The sequence below is a fragment of the Pseudoliparis swirei genome, chromosome 3, assembly GCF_029220125.1.
Source record: "Pseudoliparis swirei isolate HS2019 ecotype Mariana Trench chromosome 3, NWPU_hadal_v1, whole genome shotgun sequence".
Classification (NCBI taxonomy): Eukaryota; Metazoa; Chordata; class Actinopteri; order Perciformes; family Liparidae; genus Pseudoliparis; species Pseudoliparis swirei.
The window spans coordinates 20,065,372-20,084,331 of record NC_079390.1 but is presented as its reverse complement, the minus strand read 5'-3'; the positions used below and the strand labels follow the sequence as shown (position 1 = coordinate 20,084,331).

Below are 18,960 nucleotides of genomic sequence, written 5' to 3'. Positions count from 1 at the left end.
TATGGAGAAAGAAATGTGCCCATTATGCAAAGAGTGCTGCTCCCTTTATAACAGGGACCCCAGGTCTGATTGCAGAGCGAGGACAAGTGGCTTAATTGTTGTGAGCCCTTACGGGTGACCTAATTTCCCGAGTGCCCTTAAGGTTTTCCATTACCACAAGAGCTTATGGGTCTGCTCCTTCCTGTCCCTGATGATCTCACGATCAATAAATCATTCATAATCACCTCGGGTTCGCCTGTTGATATCATGCTACAGTAGTTTGCTTTGCAGAGCCTCTTCATGGCCTTCTAATCTCACTGGCCTCGGGGTAGGCGCCGAACAGCCGATCCGAGCATAATATGCGAGTGGTAATAAGGACAGAGTTCATTAGATCAGGATCAAGAGACCATCAAATTATAATGTGCTTGCCTTGCACATGTAATAGATAAATACTATATTATTTATTTCAGGTTTCTGCAGCTTTCACCTTTTCCGCTCGCGAGGTTAACTTATGAAGACAAGACCGCATCGCCGACCTTTTCATGAGCGTCGACAAAACACACGGCGAAATGATGATCCTCTGTTCGTTCCCAAGGAGCCAGAGAGCTGACAATGAAAAATAATTTCTTTCTATGCATGTTATTCGAGGATGTTGAGTACAGACCAACTGGCACGTACATAACGCATGAACTCAGAACTACATTTTCTATGACCGATAGCTTGCCTCGAGCCTTCACGTTCTAATCAATAGCAGTATCACCTTTACTTATTTAAGGTGTTGGCTCATTATGTACAGCACTTGAGGTATAATGGGAGCCCGAGGTGAAAATGTAATTAAAAAGATAATATCTTCCTCTACCCAAGTCATCAACTGAATACTGAATATTATGGCTGTATTAATGTCTAAAGTAAAGCCTGACTCGTGAATATGAAATAGGAATGGAGAAATATATATCTTTTTCCGTGACAGATAGCTTGCCTCACATCAACCCAATTTGTTACGTGGGAATCAATAACGCTACATTCACTTATTTAGGATGGTAGTTAAAACGTTCCACTGCACTCACCAAAGCAGATGAGGCGCAGATTGATCTTCGGAGTATTACACCTGTCGAATTGATTCCAGCTTTTACGGTGCTCCTCAAGGTCTCACCCTGTATTTGTGTTAATTAGGAGCTCTCCTTTTATACTGCTTGTTCCCACTGGTTTATGCATTTGATAAAGATTTCATGACCTCAGCACATGCCAAGCTTCTTCAGACTGAACAAAAGCGCCGGGGGGCAAACTGTATATACACCGTATATACAATATACCCCTGTTTCTCTTCATCTACCCGTCTCAGCCTGAATACACTCGTGATATTCAGCAACGTTCAATGAAGCTGAACATGGCGTAGAGTAGATGGCGGCGTATTCGTGAGGCGTTCTGAAATGAGCCGTACGTGTAATATCCGTCCAATAATCCTGACAACGGCAGTTATTCATCACAGAGCAACATTCTGACAATCTTTCGCCACTCCAGGCATTCAACTCAAACTCTCGCTGCTCTCTTGTAGCCGTTCCTTCCATCGCAACCCGTATCCAACGCCCCCTCGACGGCGGCGTGGGGATTACGTTTAAAGTCGATGTTTTGCTCTTTCGCTGCCGCACTGCCCACCTGAAAGCTACATGCTGCAACAGGTGCAACCTCTTGCCGCTATTGCTGTCCATAAACCATTTCACGAGCACAACCTGAGTCTGTATTCCTGCGGGAGGGGAAGTTGTTATCCCTGCTGTGCAGCGTTTCCTTGTGAAGAGTGATGAAATCATAGAGTCTGGACGCCAAATATCTCTGCACATATTCACATAAGATTTCCATTATGTGAGCGGGTTGAGTGAAGTCAGAGTAGTTAATTAGTCGAGCTTCATTTTTGAAGCTTAGATCTACATAAGCTCAGAAACGATAATAATTGGAACGACAAAAACTATTTAAAAATGTCATCAAGTCAAACTTGAAAGGGCCAGAGTATCTCTCATTGCACACTCTATTCTAGTAAAACAGGTTCATTGTACTGGGGAGAGTCAACGGAGACGACACTGTATCGGACATTGGTTCCTCCTATGGTCGTTTGGTAATAAGTACGATAGCGTGTGTTCTGAATAATGTCCGTTCCGCACAACGTGATTGGTCGAAGCTCAGAAAAATCAGCAAGTCGAAAATGTGTTGACAAACTGATCGCACGCAAAAAAAGCTAAAGAAAAAATTCCCATGGTGTATAAAGGCTTAAAGTGTCGTGGAATGTGTTTAAAAATGTTGACTTCAGAAAATGTGGATTTTCAGATCTTAAAAAATCTGACATTTTTTAACAGAATGAAATGGTTAAATATAGTTAAGCTTCATCATCTGCAAAGGGTTACTGAAGAGGAAACGTGTATGCGTGAGCGTGCCCACATTAGTCCACCTTCTCTCCACGTGCGGTGCGTGATCGTTAAGATATTAATATTTACAGTAAAACAAATAATACCAACACTGATTATTTTGGACATTAATATCTTTTCTTTTTTTATTAAGACAATAACTCTTCATTGTTTTTGTAAAAATGTCTATTTATGAACCAATACAAAATGTGTATGGGAATGTGGAACTTCTTTTCTCCATTAATACACATTAACATTTCCCAAGAACAGCAGAGAGACAAAAAGAATCGATCTAAAAACAATAACTGGTGACACAATCAAAAAACTGTTCTGGAATCAAACGTGCTTCCAAAGGCGGTGGCGAGTCGAAAGCCGCAGTATTCTTACAGCCACAACAAGTTTCTGGTCCTGCTTCATCCCAATAAACAGTGTACTCTTTATGACCTGTGTCAACACAAATCAATACTAAACACATCGTTTACAGTGCACCAAATATTAAGAAAAATACAGAAAACATGTACAACAAATATGCAAAATACCACCAATTTTACTTCTCGGATCTAAAATAATGGGTCGCACTTTGATTTGACGAGGATGCATTGTACTTGCTTTGATGTCATTGGTGAGGCCTAAACTTTGCATTCTACCTGAGATGCAGTCACATCGGTCAGCAACGCATGAACCAGAGACAGGACATTATCAAAAGATTTTAATGTGGAGAAAACTACACCAGTTACACTGTAAGACCATTTTTACTTTACTGGGCATTTAGAAAATACAATTATACATACAGTAACCTAAAATATCATTCTGCTATTTAATTCAAATTGAGATTTATTTTCAATCCTCCTCACTTCTGAATATTTAAACCTACTCGAATGTTATTTTGATATCGTTTTTGCTCATGATACTTTTGATATTGGAACTTTGGGAGAGCAAAATTATCGTCGGCAAAACATTCGGAGATCACTCCTGCCGTTCCAACGCACAACTGATTTAATATGCACAAATAAAATATTAATGTATCAGCCTCAATGGAAAAGACAATACTCAGTTCTATTCCTTTATTGGCAAGTACATATGTTGAAGTCTGATTTAAACGAAAGCTGCCACATGTCACTGAAGCAAAATAGTGCTCACTGTAAATTACAAATCACACACTCTCAGTTTTGCAGACAAAGTGGCATCTGCTCTGTGATTCATAAAGCAACAATAACAAGTCAGTTAATAGTTTTATCAGACACCAGACTGTAAAACATCGAACCTAATTGGAACCATTCCCCCCCTCCCCCCCACCCTCCCCGCCCATCCACGTAACAAACACAAAACAGTGTCATCAGCATACAGTGTTAACTCAGTGGTAATTCCTATGTGAGTACAGGACTTTTAAATTAACTCAAGTTTCAACAGAATATGTAACAGTTGGAGAGCGTTGGACACGTCATCTTTGATCTTTGTTATGCAACATTGCTCCTGTAGCCCCCCCCCCCCACGCCCGCCTCATCTACAATTGCTATATCGTATGGAAAAAGCTAAACAACACGTTCACAGCTCCCAACCAGCCCCTCCGACTGTCTTCTAAAACTGCAGAAAAAAAGTATCAAACAACTTTTAAAATGCACAGGTGGATAGTGGAATTTGTGTGATGGACCTCACAAGAACCTTCTCAACTTCCCTTCGACAACCCCGTCCCCCACGACATTATGGATCTGTAAACTCCACTGCATTCTCAATTACGTTTTTGAGGACATTTTCTCCTGGATTATGGCCGCAGTTTGAAACACACGGTTAGCGTTGGAAATTTCAATAAATCAATTTGGTTACATTTCCAAAACATCATGGTTTGGTTTCAAGGCGCTGTTAAGGATATTGATAACATTCAACCACTATATTTAAATTTCTCTCCCTCCTTCCATTCTCTCCACAAGATGTTTTCATTTCTGTCAAGGATGAATGTAGAAGTGTGCACCTGTATTGATAAAGTAAATATTGTTTGTGACTCGACTCATGTTGCTTTATAAATGAGAAAAACAGTGAATTATTACTTGCACAACCTGCATATTATATATCATGACTTGTGAGACCATTTTGCATGTGTCTATAGGCCTACAATTACTATATAATTAGGTTATTTTTGTGCGGTGATGTTTTTAGAGTCATGTGACATGATCACTGGACTATTGACTCACAAGCCTCAAGAGAAGGAGCAGCAATCTTTAAACATTTTCAAAATGATTCATTCAGAATCCTAATCTTTTTTTAGGAACCTTTCTTGAACCTCTGTGGTTGTACTACTTTTAAACAACATGTTTGCAGTTTGTTTAAATTTTTAGGTTATGTACTTAAATTAGAATGAGACTTTTGGGTTCATGTGGGACATGAACAACGGTCTCCAGGGTGAGAGTCCTGTGTTGAACCACCTCTTCCCTTCACAGAGCTCCGCCCACTATTATTGGAAAGGTGTATGTGACATGTCAAAAACAAACTTAATCCCAGAGTAAATACGTAATTGACAATGCAGCTTTTGTTATTATGGGAACAGAATCTTTAGGTTGCCTCGAAAAAAAACCAAACCCCAATCTCAATATGGAAAGACAGAATTCTGTCTTCATGCATGACTATGATATATTAAAGCTATCACATTGTTAATGTGTTGCAATCGCAGCTGCACATTGAGAAATTCCAATCAAATGTGTTAACATGGCAATAAAAGTATTTCATCTTGGATATGAGTGTGCACACAGCAAGCAACACCGTTATGACCCAATGACGTCTCGGGAATTGGCAACTGTATTTATTAATTTGCTTCCGTTTGTTTTTCTGTATCATTGGTAGTTACTTTGAAGAAAGCACATTTATTTTGTGTAAAAATTAATACCAGAGTTACAGTACATAATACAAATAATTACAATGAATAAGTTTGGACAGATTGTTGTATGACTTAGCTGAAATGTAGGCCTATTTGCTCATTAATATACAAGAAAACAGTATCAATACACTGGAGCAACCTACTTTTGATGTGCAATGTTTGAACTTGAAATCGTGATCTTTAATATGCACTAATCCGTTTCATGAGGATGTATTTTATCAAAAGAAGCAAACACATTAAGGGTACAACTTCACCTATGTTACTTTACAAGGCACACCATTTTTTATTTACTGATTACCTTCGCATTGAAAATGCGGAAGGTAATGTTTTGATCGCCGTGTATTTATTTATTTATTTATTTGTATGCGTGTTATTCGCATAACAAAAAAAGTTTTAAACCGAATCGCATGAAATTTGGTGGGATGATTGGTTATTATCCGAGGACCATTTGATTAGATTTTGGGATCGATCGGGTCAAAGGTCAAGGTCATGACAAGGTCAACATCTTCTTGAATCGCATGACATTTGGTGGAATGATTGGTTATTATCCGGGGACCATTTGATTAGATGTTGGGATCAATTGGGTCAAAGGTCAAGGTCATGGATAGGTCCAAATCTTCTTTTTACCATAGCGCGGTCAATTTTTATCCAATTGGCATGCAACTAATGCCAAAATGTTCATAATTCAATGCCCTATCGTGTGATATGCGAAGGTATGCGCTCTACCGAGTGCCCGTTCTAGTTAGATATGATTTAAGTTTATTAAATTGATTCTGGTTTAACGACTTCAACAGCTTTACCAAGACAAGAACACAGGAATGAGTAATTTAAAAAATGTATACTTTAGGAGTAGTTGCAGACTCTCTTGGGGTTGACGTTAAGTTCATCATCTGAATTAATGGAATGTTTAAAATGAAAAGATATTATGACACACAGAGCCTGTTCAAAAGTTGGAAGGTGGACAGCGCAACCTAGACCTTCGCCTTCCATCCACCCACAGCTGACATAATAGAGGCCGGGCTCATTAGGCGAGCTGCTTGCTGTGTGAACACATAATGATGACACACAAGGCCGTGAAGAGACCCTTATTGTCACGTTAAGAAGCCAGGGCATCAACGTAACCCATGGATTTACCGTTCCCGGAGCACAACACGTGTATCAAGTTCAGTTGCTAACAATTAATTACTTTTGGCATTCCTCAGGGCTCCCAGCTGGTGCAGCTAAACAGATCCTCATTCAGTTTGAGCAGGTGATACACAGAGCGAGACAGAGAGGCAAAAAGAATGAGTTTAAGCACAGACGTACATGCACACATATTACCAATTGTTTACGCACTCAAGCTGCCGCATTAAAGACAAATAGATTTTGAGAAGGTGATGGATGTGAACAGACTGGACCGTCTTTAAGAGCGTTTCAGTTTGAAGACATTTTTTTTGACAAAACTCACAATGAGTGCAACGGAATAAAATCCACCAAGGTACTCCATCAAAATTCTATTAAGTTGTACAAAATATTTCTCAGTAAGGATTAGTGTACAATACAGCTGTGTTTCCATTGGCTTGATTTACATTGGATTGTGTGTCTGTGAGATAACGTGAACCCCGCAGTGCGCAGGATGTTTTGTGCAGCTTGTGTGTTCATAAAATTAATTTGAATGGGTTTGGTTGAGGCCCTCTCTTTTCGGTGAAGTTATGTTCAATACACCAGCATCTTTCGGCTGCTAGTTGTCCAATATTAATAGCAAATATGTTTTTCAACAGCCTTTTATTACTGGGGCATCTTGACTGAGAGCCTGCCAAAACCAATTTTAAACCAATTTACATTTTCTTACTTTCCCATTTGTAAGAAAAAATATTCTAGAGTGAGAGCAGATGGAAATCATTTGAATCACATCATTACAACTCAATAAAAGCTGGTGGGAAAACAGAGCTTCCATCCAGACTAATAGAGTAGTACTGAACGGAGAAAGAAATCAAAATAATGAAATGGCAGCACCGTGAAGAAGAATAATGTCCTACTTTTCTTTTCTGAGAAAGGTATTTTTTAATAGGCAGTAGTAAATCTGCTTTGAAGAACAAAACATGAATTTAAAAAGTGAATTGGCCCAAAAAAATGATTTAATATGATCCCTTGATGCCTTCTTTTTGGAATGTGGTTATGTTTAGGGGGTGGCGGGGGGGAAGCATATACAGTCCATCATTTATGTCCTATGTACAATGATATGTAAAGCATTCCATGCATTTTTGGAGCTGTCAAAACTTCAAGGGGGAAATAAAAGGAGCGGGAAGTAACGGCTCGAGACAAATCACAGTATACTGGAAATAGTTGTTGTTGCGCAGTAGAGGACACGTGTGTGCAGACACATTTAGGGAAATTAATAAAGTGGCTGTGTAATTTTTACCCTCGTACAAAAAAAAACAAGCCAACAGCACATCAATGATTACGAGTGGGAAAGATGAAACGGGGGGGGGGGGGGGGGAAGGAGAGCAACAAGGTTATGCAAATGAGGATCAAGACAAATCCAAAGTATGGATAGAACAAGGCACAGAATTTTCTGCAAATGGTTGAACTAAATAAAATTCGTACCAGCAGTTAGGGAGGTGTCGAAATGGTGAAGCTCTCTACAGTGATTTCTGGCAACGTATGGCGCAATCTTCCCACCCGCAACCTCCCCGCCCCCCCATCCCCTTTCCCAGGCCCGCCCATTTTTTGTCCTTTTTTGATTTAGAATTTTTTTTTACACACAAAACATTCCATCTACATCTGCAGACTAGACTAAACAACGGCTTGAAACCAGGCCTTTCTTTTAAGACCGCACCTCCCTCTCTACTCCCTAAAACCCTTGACTCTCACCGAACGTGATCCTGAACCAACTCAAATCCCTCCGTCAAACCCCCCCCCCATGGACCCCAAAACAGCTCGTTGTCCCAAAGAGGACACTAGAGTGAAGGGCTCCTGCTTTGATTAGATGTAGTACTCTTTCTTTTCGTCCGAGTTGGTGTGGCCACCCTCTGCGTTGATGATGGCGGTGTCCGCGTCCGCCGCGTCATCGGCGCCTTTGGCTTCGTGCGTGAAGTAGGTACCTGAGGCGGAGGGAATGATGGACAGAGTCACGGACTGGGTAAGAGCCCGCTGCGTCGATGATACAACAGATGAGATTATACATCATTCCCCCTGCTTTTCATTCAAATTGGCACACGAGAAACGGGGTTTCGGAATGATCTCGAGTGTGTGGAAGAGCACGGCTCGCACCTTCAAATTAACCGTGTCAATTTCCCAGGAGGGGGGCGAAAAGGAACCGGCAAGTTCCCTTAAAACTGAATTTACAAGATTTATTCCCATCGTATCGCAGCAAGCGGCTGACTGGCCATCGGGGATACGGGGGAAACCCCCGTAGGCCGACGGGTCGGGTCGGCCTGACATCGCCGGCCTCGACTACATTCTATGTTTAAAAGAACACGTTAAATTTACTAAGATACTTAAAGTCAACAATGACTGACTGACATCTATACTCTTCCTCACGATCTGTACTCATACTCTGTATATTCACACTCATGGTTTGGATGTTGTTGCAGGTTTTCAGAGCTTTTTGGTGACTTCCGGATATTCTGCCTTGATTCTAATCCTGAACACCGGCACTCGGGCAGAGTTGAAACGTACATTTAAGTTTCATTTTTGGGGTAACGTTGTCACGCAGCCTCTTGACACGTGTCACGACGAGAGGCTCAGATGTACTTGACGGATGTTTCCGGTCGTATTTCAAACAAAATAAAACATCTTTCAGGCTTTGATTTGTTGTTGATTTTGTCGTCATTCTTTCTCTGCGGCCCGTTACCAAGGGGACCTTGCGTCACTCGCTCGTTTTGGAGCGTGATTCGACAGCATGGCACCAAAAGGTAAATCCTTTAAAAGGCGGAGCTGAAAAACTCGGGGAGAAAAAGAAGAGATGTCTTGGAGGAAGGTGCATCACATGGATGACCCAGCATGCAACACTACCGATACCACGGATGTTCACACCCCATCTTGTGTTCTGTTCTACAATATAGTTCGTACTAATTCTACCGTGTGATTCCAGTTTCTTTATGTTGTGGTCTTTCTCTGCTGACATTAATTCCTTAAGGCTCGGTAGTTATATGTATCATCTTATTATAGCCCAGAGTTAAGCATATTCATCTCGCAAACTAAACCTACCTTGGAGTGTTACAATAGCAGTATCATTTTATTTCACGTGTTCATCCAGGCACATTGGTGGAGCCAAATTTTCTTAAAAAAAACAACAAATATGATATGATCTCTAACCGTCCAAAATAATGTGAAGTGCATGAGGACGGGCACTTCAAATGAAGAAATAAAAGCCCAAATTCTGCTCTGAGAGAAGATGGTGCTGTAGCCTACCTCTGGGATATTTTGAGATTGTGATTAAAAAGACAAATCCTATACATTTCTTCTGCTCAATATTTTTCTTCTTCTTTTTGTTCCTCTCATTTATCCCTATGCCCTACTCAGCCTCTCATTGGCTAGCATCCATTGCCTCCTTAAGTTCATTGCCAGTATAAAAGGTTTGCGTCCATATGGTAAATTAGTTTTACTCAGATGCCGATGGCAGTTTAGTGCTCTCATACATAATCACAATGTCTTGTTTATAGGTACAACATCTTTGCCTGAATGGATGGAATCACATTTCACATCTGTTGGAGATTTAATCTCAATTAAAAATAGCACTTTAAGAGCTCCGACCCTATGAGTTTTGGATATATGTATGTATTGATATACATGGTGTGATCCATCCCAGTTGCTGGTTAATACACTCTAGTCCCACATTTGTTGTCATGGTTATTATGGGTTGCTTCAAGAAACATCAGTCTTTTGTTGACTCCAGTCCCACATAGCAACATAATTGCTCTGCATAGGTGTAGCAACCAGAAGAAGGTAAAGAAAAAGAAAAATCTATCTTTCACCTCTTCTCCATCATTATTGCTCTTTCATGAATATTCATATCCGGCATCCGCTTTCAGAAGCTCACAACTCGCACCACACACACACACACACACACACACACACAATGCCATTAGGCAAAGTGGTCTCTATGTAATTTTGACTGCTGCATCGTCACATTGATGCATTTAATTTGTGGGTTCAACACAAAAAAGGATCCTAATTAAGTCTCCAAATGCATTGTTTTCATTCTAAACACGAAAACAAATTGACAATTTTTGCCCCAGTCCACAAAATAATTAGATTACAGTTTGACGATTTAAAAAGATGCATAGAATATACATGTCAATGCTTAATGTCGTCTGTATACACTGTATTTTCTCTAAACTGCCTATTTAATATACTGAGTTTTTCTGTATTTTTTTATTTATTACTACATCTTTTTAAATGATCCTGTTTGTTGATTTATTTTTAATCCGTGAGAACAAGGACTGTTTGGTTTGTGCGGTTGTGATATAGCTTCCTGGCTTTAATGTATTAATTTTCCAAACTCAGTTCGTAAATCCTGTCCCATGGGCTCCACATAAAGAGGAAAATATTTATTTGCCAAGTGGTAGTTAGTCAAACTTGAACAGTATCTTTATACGCCCCCCACCTCCGGCTTTCTCCCACCACAGTAACATGGCTGTATTGTGTGGCGGTGGGGCTCTGTCTTTGTGTCTGTCTCTCCATGTTGGTGAGTCCTGTGAATGGTCAACTTTCCCAGCTCCTGTCCATTGTGTCATTCATGCATGCCGTGTATAATAATCTGTCCCAATGTATCTTTAGTTAGACACCATGCGTGGATGCGCTTATGAAGCTGCATGTTGGAATATGTCTGCTATACCAACTATGCCATTGCCCTATTGAGACTCCGCCCACTGTTGAGACTCCGCCTACTCTTCCTCTCTACCTCCATTTGCCTGATGGATCGTTGAGGTCTCCATCGTGGAATATGCCTACTATGAACTATTCATACACTGTCATATTCATTGAATGTGTTTTAACTCTAAATCTGTCCTTCTGGTCACATGACATCTATTGCGTCTGTCCATCCTGGAGAGGGATCCTCCTCTGTTGCTCTCCTGCAGGTTTCTTCCCTTTTTTCCCCCTGAAGGGTTATTTGGGAGTTTTTCCTGATCCGATGTGAGGTTTTGGGGCAGGGATGTCTATGTGTACAGATTGTAAAGCACTCCGAGACAAATTAGTAATTTGTGAAAATGGGCTCTACAAATAAACTGAATTGAATTGAATGTTCAGGTCCAGTACCTTTGTGTCTTGCGAAGTAGCGCCCCAAGACGATGAGAAGACAGAGCATGGCGAAGACGACCACGGCCACCACTCCTCCAATCACTGCATGGTCCACCGTCCTGGGTGTTCCTTCTCCAGCTCGAGAATCTTAAAAGCAAAAGGAACAAAAAGAAACTCAGTGTGGATAGACGGCAGTTCTCAGTGGTACACTGTGGTAAGAGCAGTCAGTCTCCACATCTCTGCTGGGACGTTCGACAGTTATACGTGCCGATAAATGTGCCCTTTAAAACGATAGTTAGGTGTACCGGGTACTTATCTATCGCCAGTGTATTGTCGTAGATGGCGGACTGCACGCCACCAGTTTGGGAAAAACAGCAAAGCAATGTTCTGCAGCTGCAGAATGTATTTCAACCAATTGGTGAACATATGCTAAATTTAATATATTTTGCGACAGGGAATTGAACTGATAGGAAACTTACTTATCCTGTATGTCTTCATGTAATCTACCCATTTTGAAGAGAGCGCGAATTATTTTTGCTTACAGTTCGGTTCCCTGTTGAGGGCTGTGTGATGGCAAGACAGAGTGGTGAACATATTTTGATTATAGCGTACACTTCAGCTCCAAATGTTTCATGCTGACCGCTGCGTAGTAGTAGGTATCACACCAACTAAGGATAAGTAGCTTATAGGACACGACTTGAAGACAACATCGCTTTAAATGCCCAAACTCATGACCGGAATGGAAAAAGTTCCAACTAGAATGGGCACTCGTTAGAGCGCATACCTTCGCATATCACAAGATTGGGCGTTGAATTATGAACATTTTGGCATTAGTTGCACGCCAATTGGATAAAAATTGACCGCGCTATGGTAAAAATAAGATTTTGACCTTTTCATGACCTTGACCTTTGACCCGATCGATCCCAAAATCTAATCAAATGGTCCCCGGATAATAACCAATCATCCCACCAAATTTCATGCGATTCGGTTTAATACTTTTTTACTTATGCGAATAACACGCATACAAATAAATAAATAAACTAGAAAGCATATTTCATACCTATCTATATCATAAGATTGGGCATTGAATATTGATTGATTTATTGCCAATTTTTGAAATTTGAAATTTGACGCTATGGTAAAAAGATTTTTTGACCATTTCACACCTTGACCTTGCTTTGACGATGGATCCAAAAATCAAATCAAATGGTCCAGATAATAAACCAATCATCACGAATTTTTCATTGATTTCGTTTTTTTTTTTTTGTTATATGATAACACGCATACAAATAAATAAATAAATAAATAAAATAAATACCGGCAAAAAATAACCTTCCGCATTTTCAATGCGAAGGTAATAAATAAATACACGGTGATCAAAACATTACCTTCCGCATTTTCAATGCGAAGGTAACAAGACTAAATAGTTGCTTAATTATGTCGGTTCTCAATGGCTGTTTATCATGAAGAATACAGTATCTTTGTTGAAAAACATATTTCCATGGATCCCACCAAATCTGTACCTAACCTCAACCATCTCACGCCGTCTAACGTATGCATAACTCAACATAACAATGGTCCTTTGCCTCGCGGACGACAATATTTGCCGAAGCCTATATGTGGACTAGCCTTTTTTTTTGGTTTTCATTAAAAAGTTGAGTTATTGACCTTACCCATTAATTTGTGTTGAGTGAACAATGAAGAAGTTAAACTCCTGGGACCGGTTTGGCTCTGTTTTTATCTCGCCGACATTTTAATAACCACTCTACAGAATTGCCACGAGGATAACAGTTCGGTTGTGCAATCAGGAATTGATTAAACTGAGCAGGACAGCAAGGACGATGTTCCCGCCGGGCTGCATGAGAGATCGCTCGAGGACAGATTTACTAAGAAAGTGCGCGACGTTCATCGAATTTGCGGCCACAGTCTGTGTATTTCGCGCCTGATTTACTCAAGCAGCGGCTCGTTACGCAGTCCGCTTCTGGTACTGCCCTCCAGACACACTCTGAAGGACGGCTCGTTACTATTACTCGGAATAATGCTCGCAGAATTACGATTTCATAATCTCACTCCGTTTAGCATCATTTTTTTCTTCTCACACCTGTATCCAATAGTCCGTTATTAGGGGAAGGCGACCACGTTTAAAAAAATCTTTGGAGCATGTTTCATTCAGAAAGGTGGAGCGATGACCGAGTTTAAAAGATGGAATTTCCAATTGAAATAGAAAAAAAAGGGTTTTGATGTAAAGTAAAATCATGGCAGTGCGCTGACGGACAGCTGTGACGTAATCTCTGGCATGCACCTGCCCGTATAGGTCTGAATGATGGCCCCTCTATGTCGACCCGAGGAACTCACTGCATAGCTGCAGGTAGAGCTGACGGATTGGCTTTTGTCAATCGCATCCGAGCGACGCCTTCTTTTCTACCAGGGATAATTCCCCCGGCAACACCGACAGGCACTTCAGTGCATTCAATGGAGTACATCATCAACCTCTGTTGACACGTGTCCTCTTATTATGCGCGCACTCCTCCCTCAAGCGTAAATGTGCAGCGTGGAGACACGTGCGACACGCACACGGTGACTCAAGCCCAGTGCGTCTGATTGCTAAGAACAGCACATGTAGGGGTAAAAACTTGGCATTTCATATTTTACATTCAATTGAATATGTCTTGCATTAAATGTCAGTAAAAAAAAATTCAAAATAAGCACAGAAGAAACTCAAAGGAGAAACTGTGTGACAGCCACACAGTTATAAATTACTCACCGAGTAGGAATGTTGACTTTTATTTATTTCTTTTTGACAAAAATAATCCCTTCTAGGGACTGGACATAAAAGCCCCCGAAGCTCTTGGCTGTAATGCGATGTGAAAGCTATTGATCAAGTGTAGGGATCCATGACAACCCAAAGTTAATATCCGCTTGTGGATGTGATTGGCCATTCTCAGCACAAAGGAGGAGCACATTTTCCCATCACTAACCCACACAATGTGCTGTAGTTCAATTAATGGGGAGGGTGGAGGTGAAGGTGAAGGTGGCGGAGAGAAGATAACTTACTTGGCTTAACCCTCCTGTTACCTTCACATTTACTAACATATTTTACCCTCGGGGTCAATTTGACGCCAGCAATTAAAACCTCCAGAATTTTTTTTGAATTAATATTGTTTCCCAAGTTTAAGTGTGAGGTACTTTATGTTTGTTTGTTGACTACCTAAATAGCCCTTTAAATATATAAAAAAGTTGATATTTCTTATATGTTTGACACAGTGAAAAACAGCCTGGGGTCAAATTGACCCCAAAGAACACCGACATTAAACATTGAATGGGGTCAAATTGACCCTAAAGGTAACAGGAGGGTTAAGTGTTGCATTGAGATGTGACCTGGAATTAATTTGCCATCCGCCTAGCACTTTGCTATCTCATATAATGTGTACATTACTCATGCATTTCTGTGCTTTCAGCTTATTAAGATACCATTACGCCATACACTTAACCTTCACTTCCTCGATAATGTCTTTCTTAAAGACAAGAACACAGGGAATGCCAGAAAAAGTAAAGTCGGAAGACTGAGCACCAGCCGGTTCTTAGCAACCGGTTCACGTGGAGGAAACCATCAGCCCCCACAATCCATTAGCGATAGTAACTCACTAAAACCCCAACGCACGCTTCTCAGCCTTTCGTTCTGCACTCAAGGGATTTGCTGTGTGAGCTCACGGAAGGAGAAAAAAAAAGGAGCAGCGGGCCACAATTTACTAACGAATAACAGAAACAGAGCGAGAAACATCATGGATAACATCAGCTCCCACCCACCTCTACACAACGGCGCCATAACCTGCAGGAATGAAAGCGGGAGGAGGGGGAGGCAGAGCAGGGCCACCTGTCAGACTCAACAAAACATTACCCGATGGATCTAATAGGTTATTTTGACTTCAGATTTTCTTTTTCAGCGCTGGGCAGATTCAATTAAACTGAGCAGGAATCCCTCTGACATCCAATTCGCTCTTGTCAGGCTGCTAAAGCTGTGCTTTAACACACTTTCCTATTACGATGTTAATGTGGACTGTGGCTTTTGGGGAAGCGGGGGAGTGTGTGTGTGTGTGTGTGTGAGCGCCGTGGGCGGAGTGCTGGGGGGTGGCTTGGACGGTTGCAATAAATTACTCTTGGTTGTCTATATCAAACAGTTCTGGTTAAAACTCATATAAGTGTGTGTGTGTGTGTGTGTGTGGGGGGGGGGGAAACATGAAAGCCTCCACAAGTCTACATCCTATCGCACGTCCCTTCACTCCATTATAAATCTCTGCCTTGATGATTACGACTGGCCCTTTAGGCGGAGCTCGTCTGGCCTGTTGGTGGTGCTAGAGGAAAGGTTGTGGGGTCACCAACGCCTCCTCTTACTCTGGTACACGGTAAAAAACGACATGGGAATCCCTTTAACCCCCTGCAGGTTGCTTCCAGAACATCCTTGAGGCGCCCTGGTACCTCACCTGGGACTCTTCTCATCCCTCAGTTTGTACGTCTTCAATTATATTCCTCGCCTCCTCCCTCCCTGTCTTCTTTGGCCCCCTTGCACCCCAGATACCAGCAGAGGAGGCGAGTACGAGGCGCGAGGAGAGGGGAGTCATGGCAACGAGCTTTTGACAAAATGAGACATTATAGCTCACGAGTCGTCATTTTAAAGCGTCAATAGAATCAATTAATTAATCAATTAAATAAGATGCTGGTCTGGAACACTGTTCTCGGGTTAGATTCCTTTCCTGTGTCACCCCCCCCCTCTTTCTCTCGCCCCTCTGCCTTTCCTGTCTCTCTCCCAGCTATCACAACTCAATGAAGCAGAAATGTCAAAGACATATCTTTTAAAAAATAAATAAAAATCCTTCAGTGCGACAGCTCGTTCCAGCTCTTCATTGAAGTCGTATGATGCTTACACAGAGAAATATTCAAAGCCGATACATCTTTTTTTCATAAACATGCCATCAAAAAGAAATATTGTACATGTCGTATGCGTCATTTCGTACCCATTTCAACCACAATTCAGCCTGACATATTTGTTATCTTTGGAAACTTTGGGATCTCCGCAAGAATTTAAAATAAAGTTATGTGGGTTTTGAAGAGGTTGATTTTCAGAATACTTGGCAAGGTGTCTTGTTTTTCAAGATGAGAGACACGAGGGTGGAGAGAGACAAAAATATCTTACTATTTACAGGAATCCTTATCCGGGGACCGTGAATATCAATCATTTCATGGCCAGTAAAGGACTGTCGGAGCAAATGATTGATCACACTCTGGGCACTGAAGTACTCAATGGTAATGGCAATTTAAAGGATAATTCATGGTTTAATACATGTTGGGTAATAATAACTGTGCTCAAATGCTGAGATCTGAGAATTACTCACTGCTCATCATTTCTGATAATAATTTGAAAAGAAGAAAACAAACAGAGTTTTGATAAACTAATATGATGCTTTCTCGCTTCACTGTTTTTGTAATTATGTTTATTTAATCCAGTTGCCTTTCTTCTTGTATTGCCGTTTGTTAATCTGCTGGCTGAGATTTGAGTTTCGTTTCAGAATAATTAAACCCTGAGAGAAAACTACAAAAAGAGAATATATTTCCTCTCATGCGTCACACACCTCTTGTCACTTTCCTATAAACAAAACAAAAGTTATATATATATATATATATTGTTGTTGTCAAAGGAGGATTTCATAGTGCAATGTTCATATAGCGTTCCCAAAGTAGATTTAGCTCCGCTGTGCACTAGTAGCCTTCCTTGAGTCCCTGCTTCCTCTTCCTAGTGTGAATGCAATAACATCTTCCTAAAGCTGGATTTGATTTTGTTTTTAAAACAAGATAAAAAACTAAATCTATGATTCAATCATTCAGCACACAAACAGTCTATTTCCCAAAGATCAAAGTGAGACCAAAGCTCAACTTGTTTGCTGGACCTTTGTAGCAACAATGAGACGTCCCATAGAAGATAATGTATGTTATACATGTATTATCGTATGTTGTCAGAACTATGTGACAAAGTATTTTATCAAAATATTGTGTTCAAAGACAAATCTGAGGAATATCTCTCAGAATACTGTGGACATTCACATACAGTATATGCCTGTGGAGCACGGGACTCTTAATTTGTAAAATAATACTTCAAAGGTTTTTGGGAGATTTTATATTAATTGTAACACGGCTATTTGGAAATAAATCGTATTTTGAATAAAAATTGCCAGCAAACAGCCATCATTAAAACAGTAAACCTGGCCACCTGAGTATATATTTATAAAATGTAAAATAAACGTATTTTACTATATATTCATCAAATGTAGGGTCAAAGATCTGGCAAAGAGTAGGAGAAGACATTCAGTTGCATCATTATCCATAACAACTTATTTTTAATGGTGCTTTTGCCTTACATGACATACCAGGCGATGATAACAATATCATTTATTCTTACATTGCTTTTCTATTTACACGAAAATGATAATATAAATAAGTTACCTCAGATGGATTCATATACCTTATTAGCGTGCCTTTAAGATGAGACCAGACTTTTGGTAGAGGAGCTTCCGTTAGGCTGTTTAAGTCGACTTTTTTCGAGGACCACAGGGCTACACATTCAAAGTTATCGGTGGAATGACAAAGTCAACAATTCCTGTCATCATCAAACAAACTAAAAATAAAAAGAGGGTTGTTTGGATTCCATTTGAAAAGAGCCCTGTTCATAAACCACAAGAACTGTCTGGATGACAGCTGCAGACCATGTGCTGTCATTTTATGGAGGCACTCAGTCCCATATAAAGCAATTTGCATGTCATATCAGTTGGTGCATCAATTATGAGCAATTACTGTCAACTCTTCAAATACAGTTTATTTGTGTTATTATCTCACATAGGGAGTCAACATTGTGTGGTTCATTGTTTTAGCAATCAAAGAAGTGCACATTCAAGGCAATTTGAGTCATTCCTTGAAAGTCATTTCTGATACAGTGCGAGTGCTGTCACGTGGCATATGTGGGGAGTGAAATATTTATATTTGAAAGGCCCACGTAGCTGCTGAGTGATCGTGACCTTAGAGTCAAATAAACGGACACTTATCACCAAACTGAAGAAAGTCAAGTATCTAGCAGCTAGAGAGCAAGATACGTTTCTTTCTAGAGTCTTTCTAAGAGTGAGCGCAGAACAAACCAGAGTGAATACCGGAATAACGCTACTGGTTACAAACATGTCAGAAATAAAATGTAAACTGGGAGACAATGGAATTTAGAATTAGATTCCCTTTTGTCTTGTTTACAAATGTTTTAAAGTGCTGGATGGTTAAATATAAGGTTATTAAGAAGTTTTTTTAAATAAAAAATGACTATGTATTTGTGTTGAAAAAGGAACAATCGAGTTTCATATGAATTCTTAAGGATCAGCGCACCGTTTGTTAAAAGTGCTTCTTCCTTAATTTAATAAGATTTACGTTTTTTTTGTTTATATTTATGTGGTTTATATT

The 18,960-nt window shown here is 40.3% G+C and overlaps 1 protein-coding gene across 3 annotated transcripts in view; it reads right to left on the bottom strand.

The window, feature by feature from the left end:
- Window positions 1-7,954: 7,954 nt before the first annotated feature.
- Window positions 7,955-18,960, bottom strand: part of cadm1a (cell adhesion molecule 1a) — a 389,469-nt gene continuing 378,463 nt past the window's right edge. For all 3 annotated transcript variants that reach the window (XM_056443457.1, XM_056443460.1, XM_056443458.1), the window contains 2 exons: window positions 11,488-11,616; window positions 7,955-8,327 (listed from right to left, as the gene is read on the bottom strand). In XM_056443457.1, coding sequence (XP_056299432.1) covers window positions 8,209-8,327; window positions 11,488-11,616 — 248 coding nt within the window. In that variant the 3' untranslated portion in view covers window positions 7,955-8,208. The remainder of the gene's footprint in view (window positions 8,328-11,487; window positions 11,617-18,960) is intronic.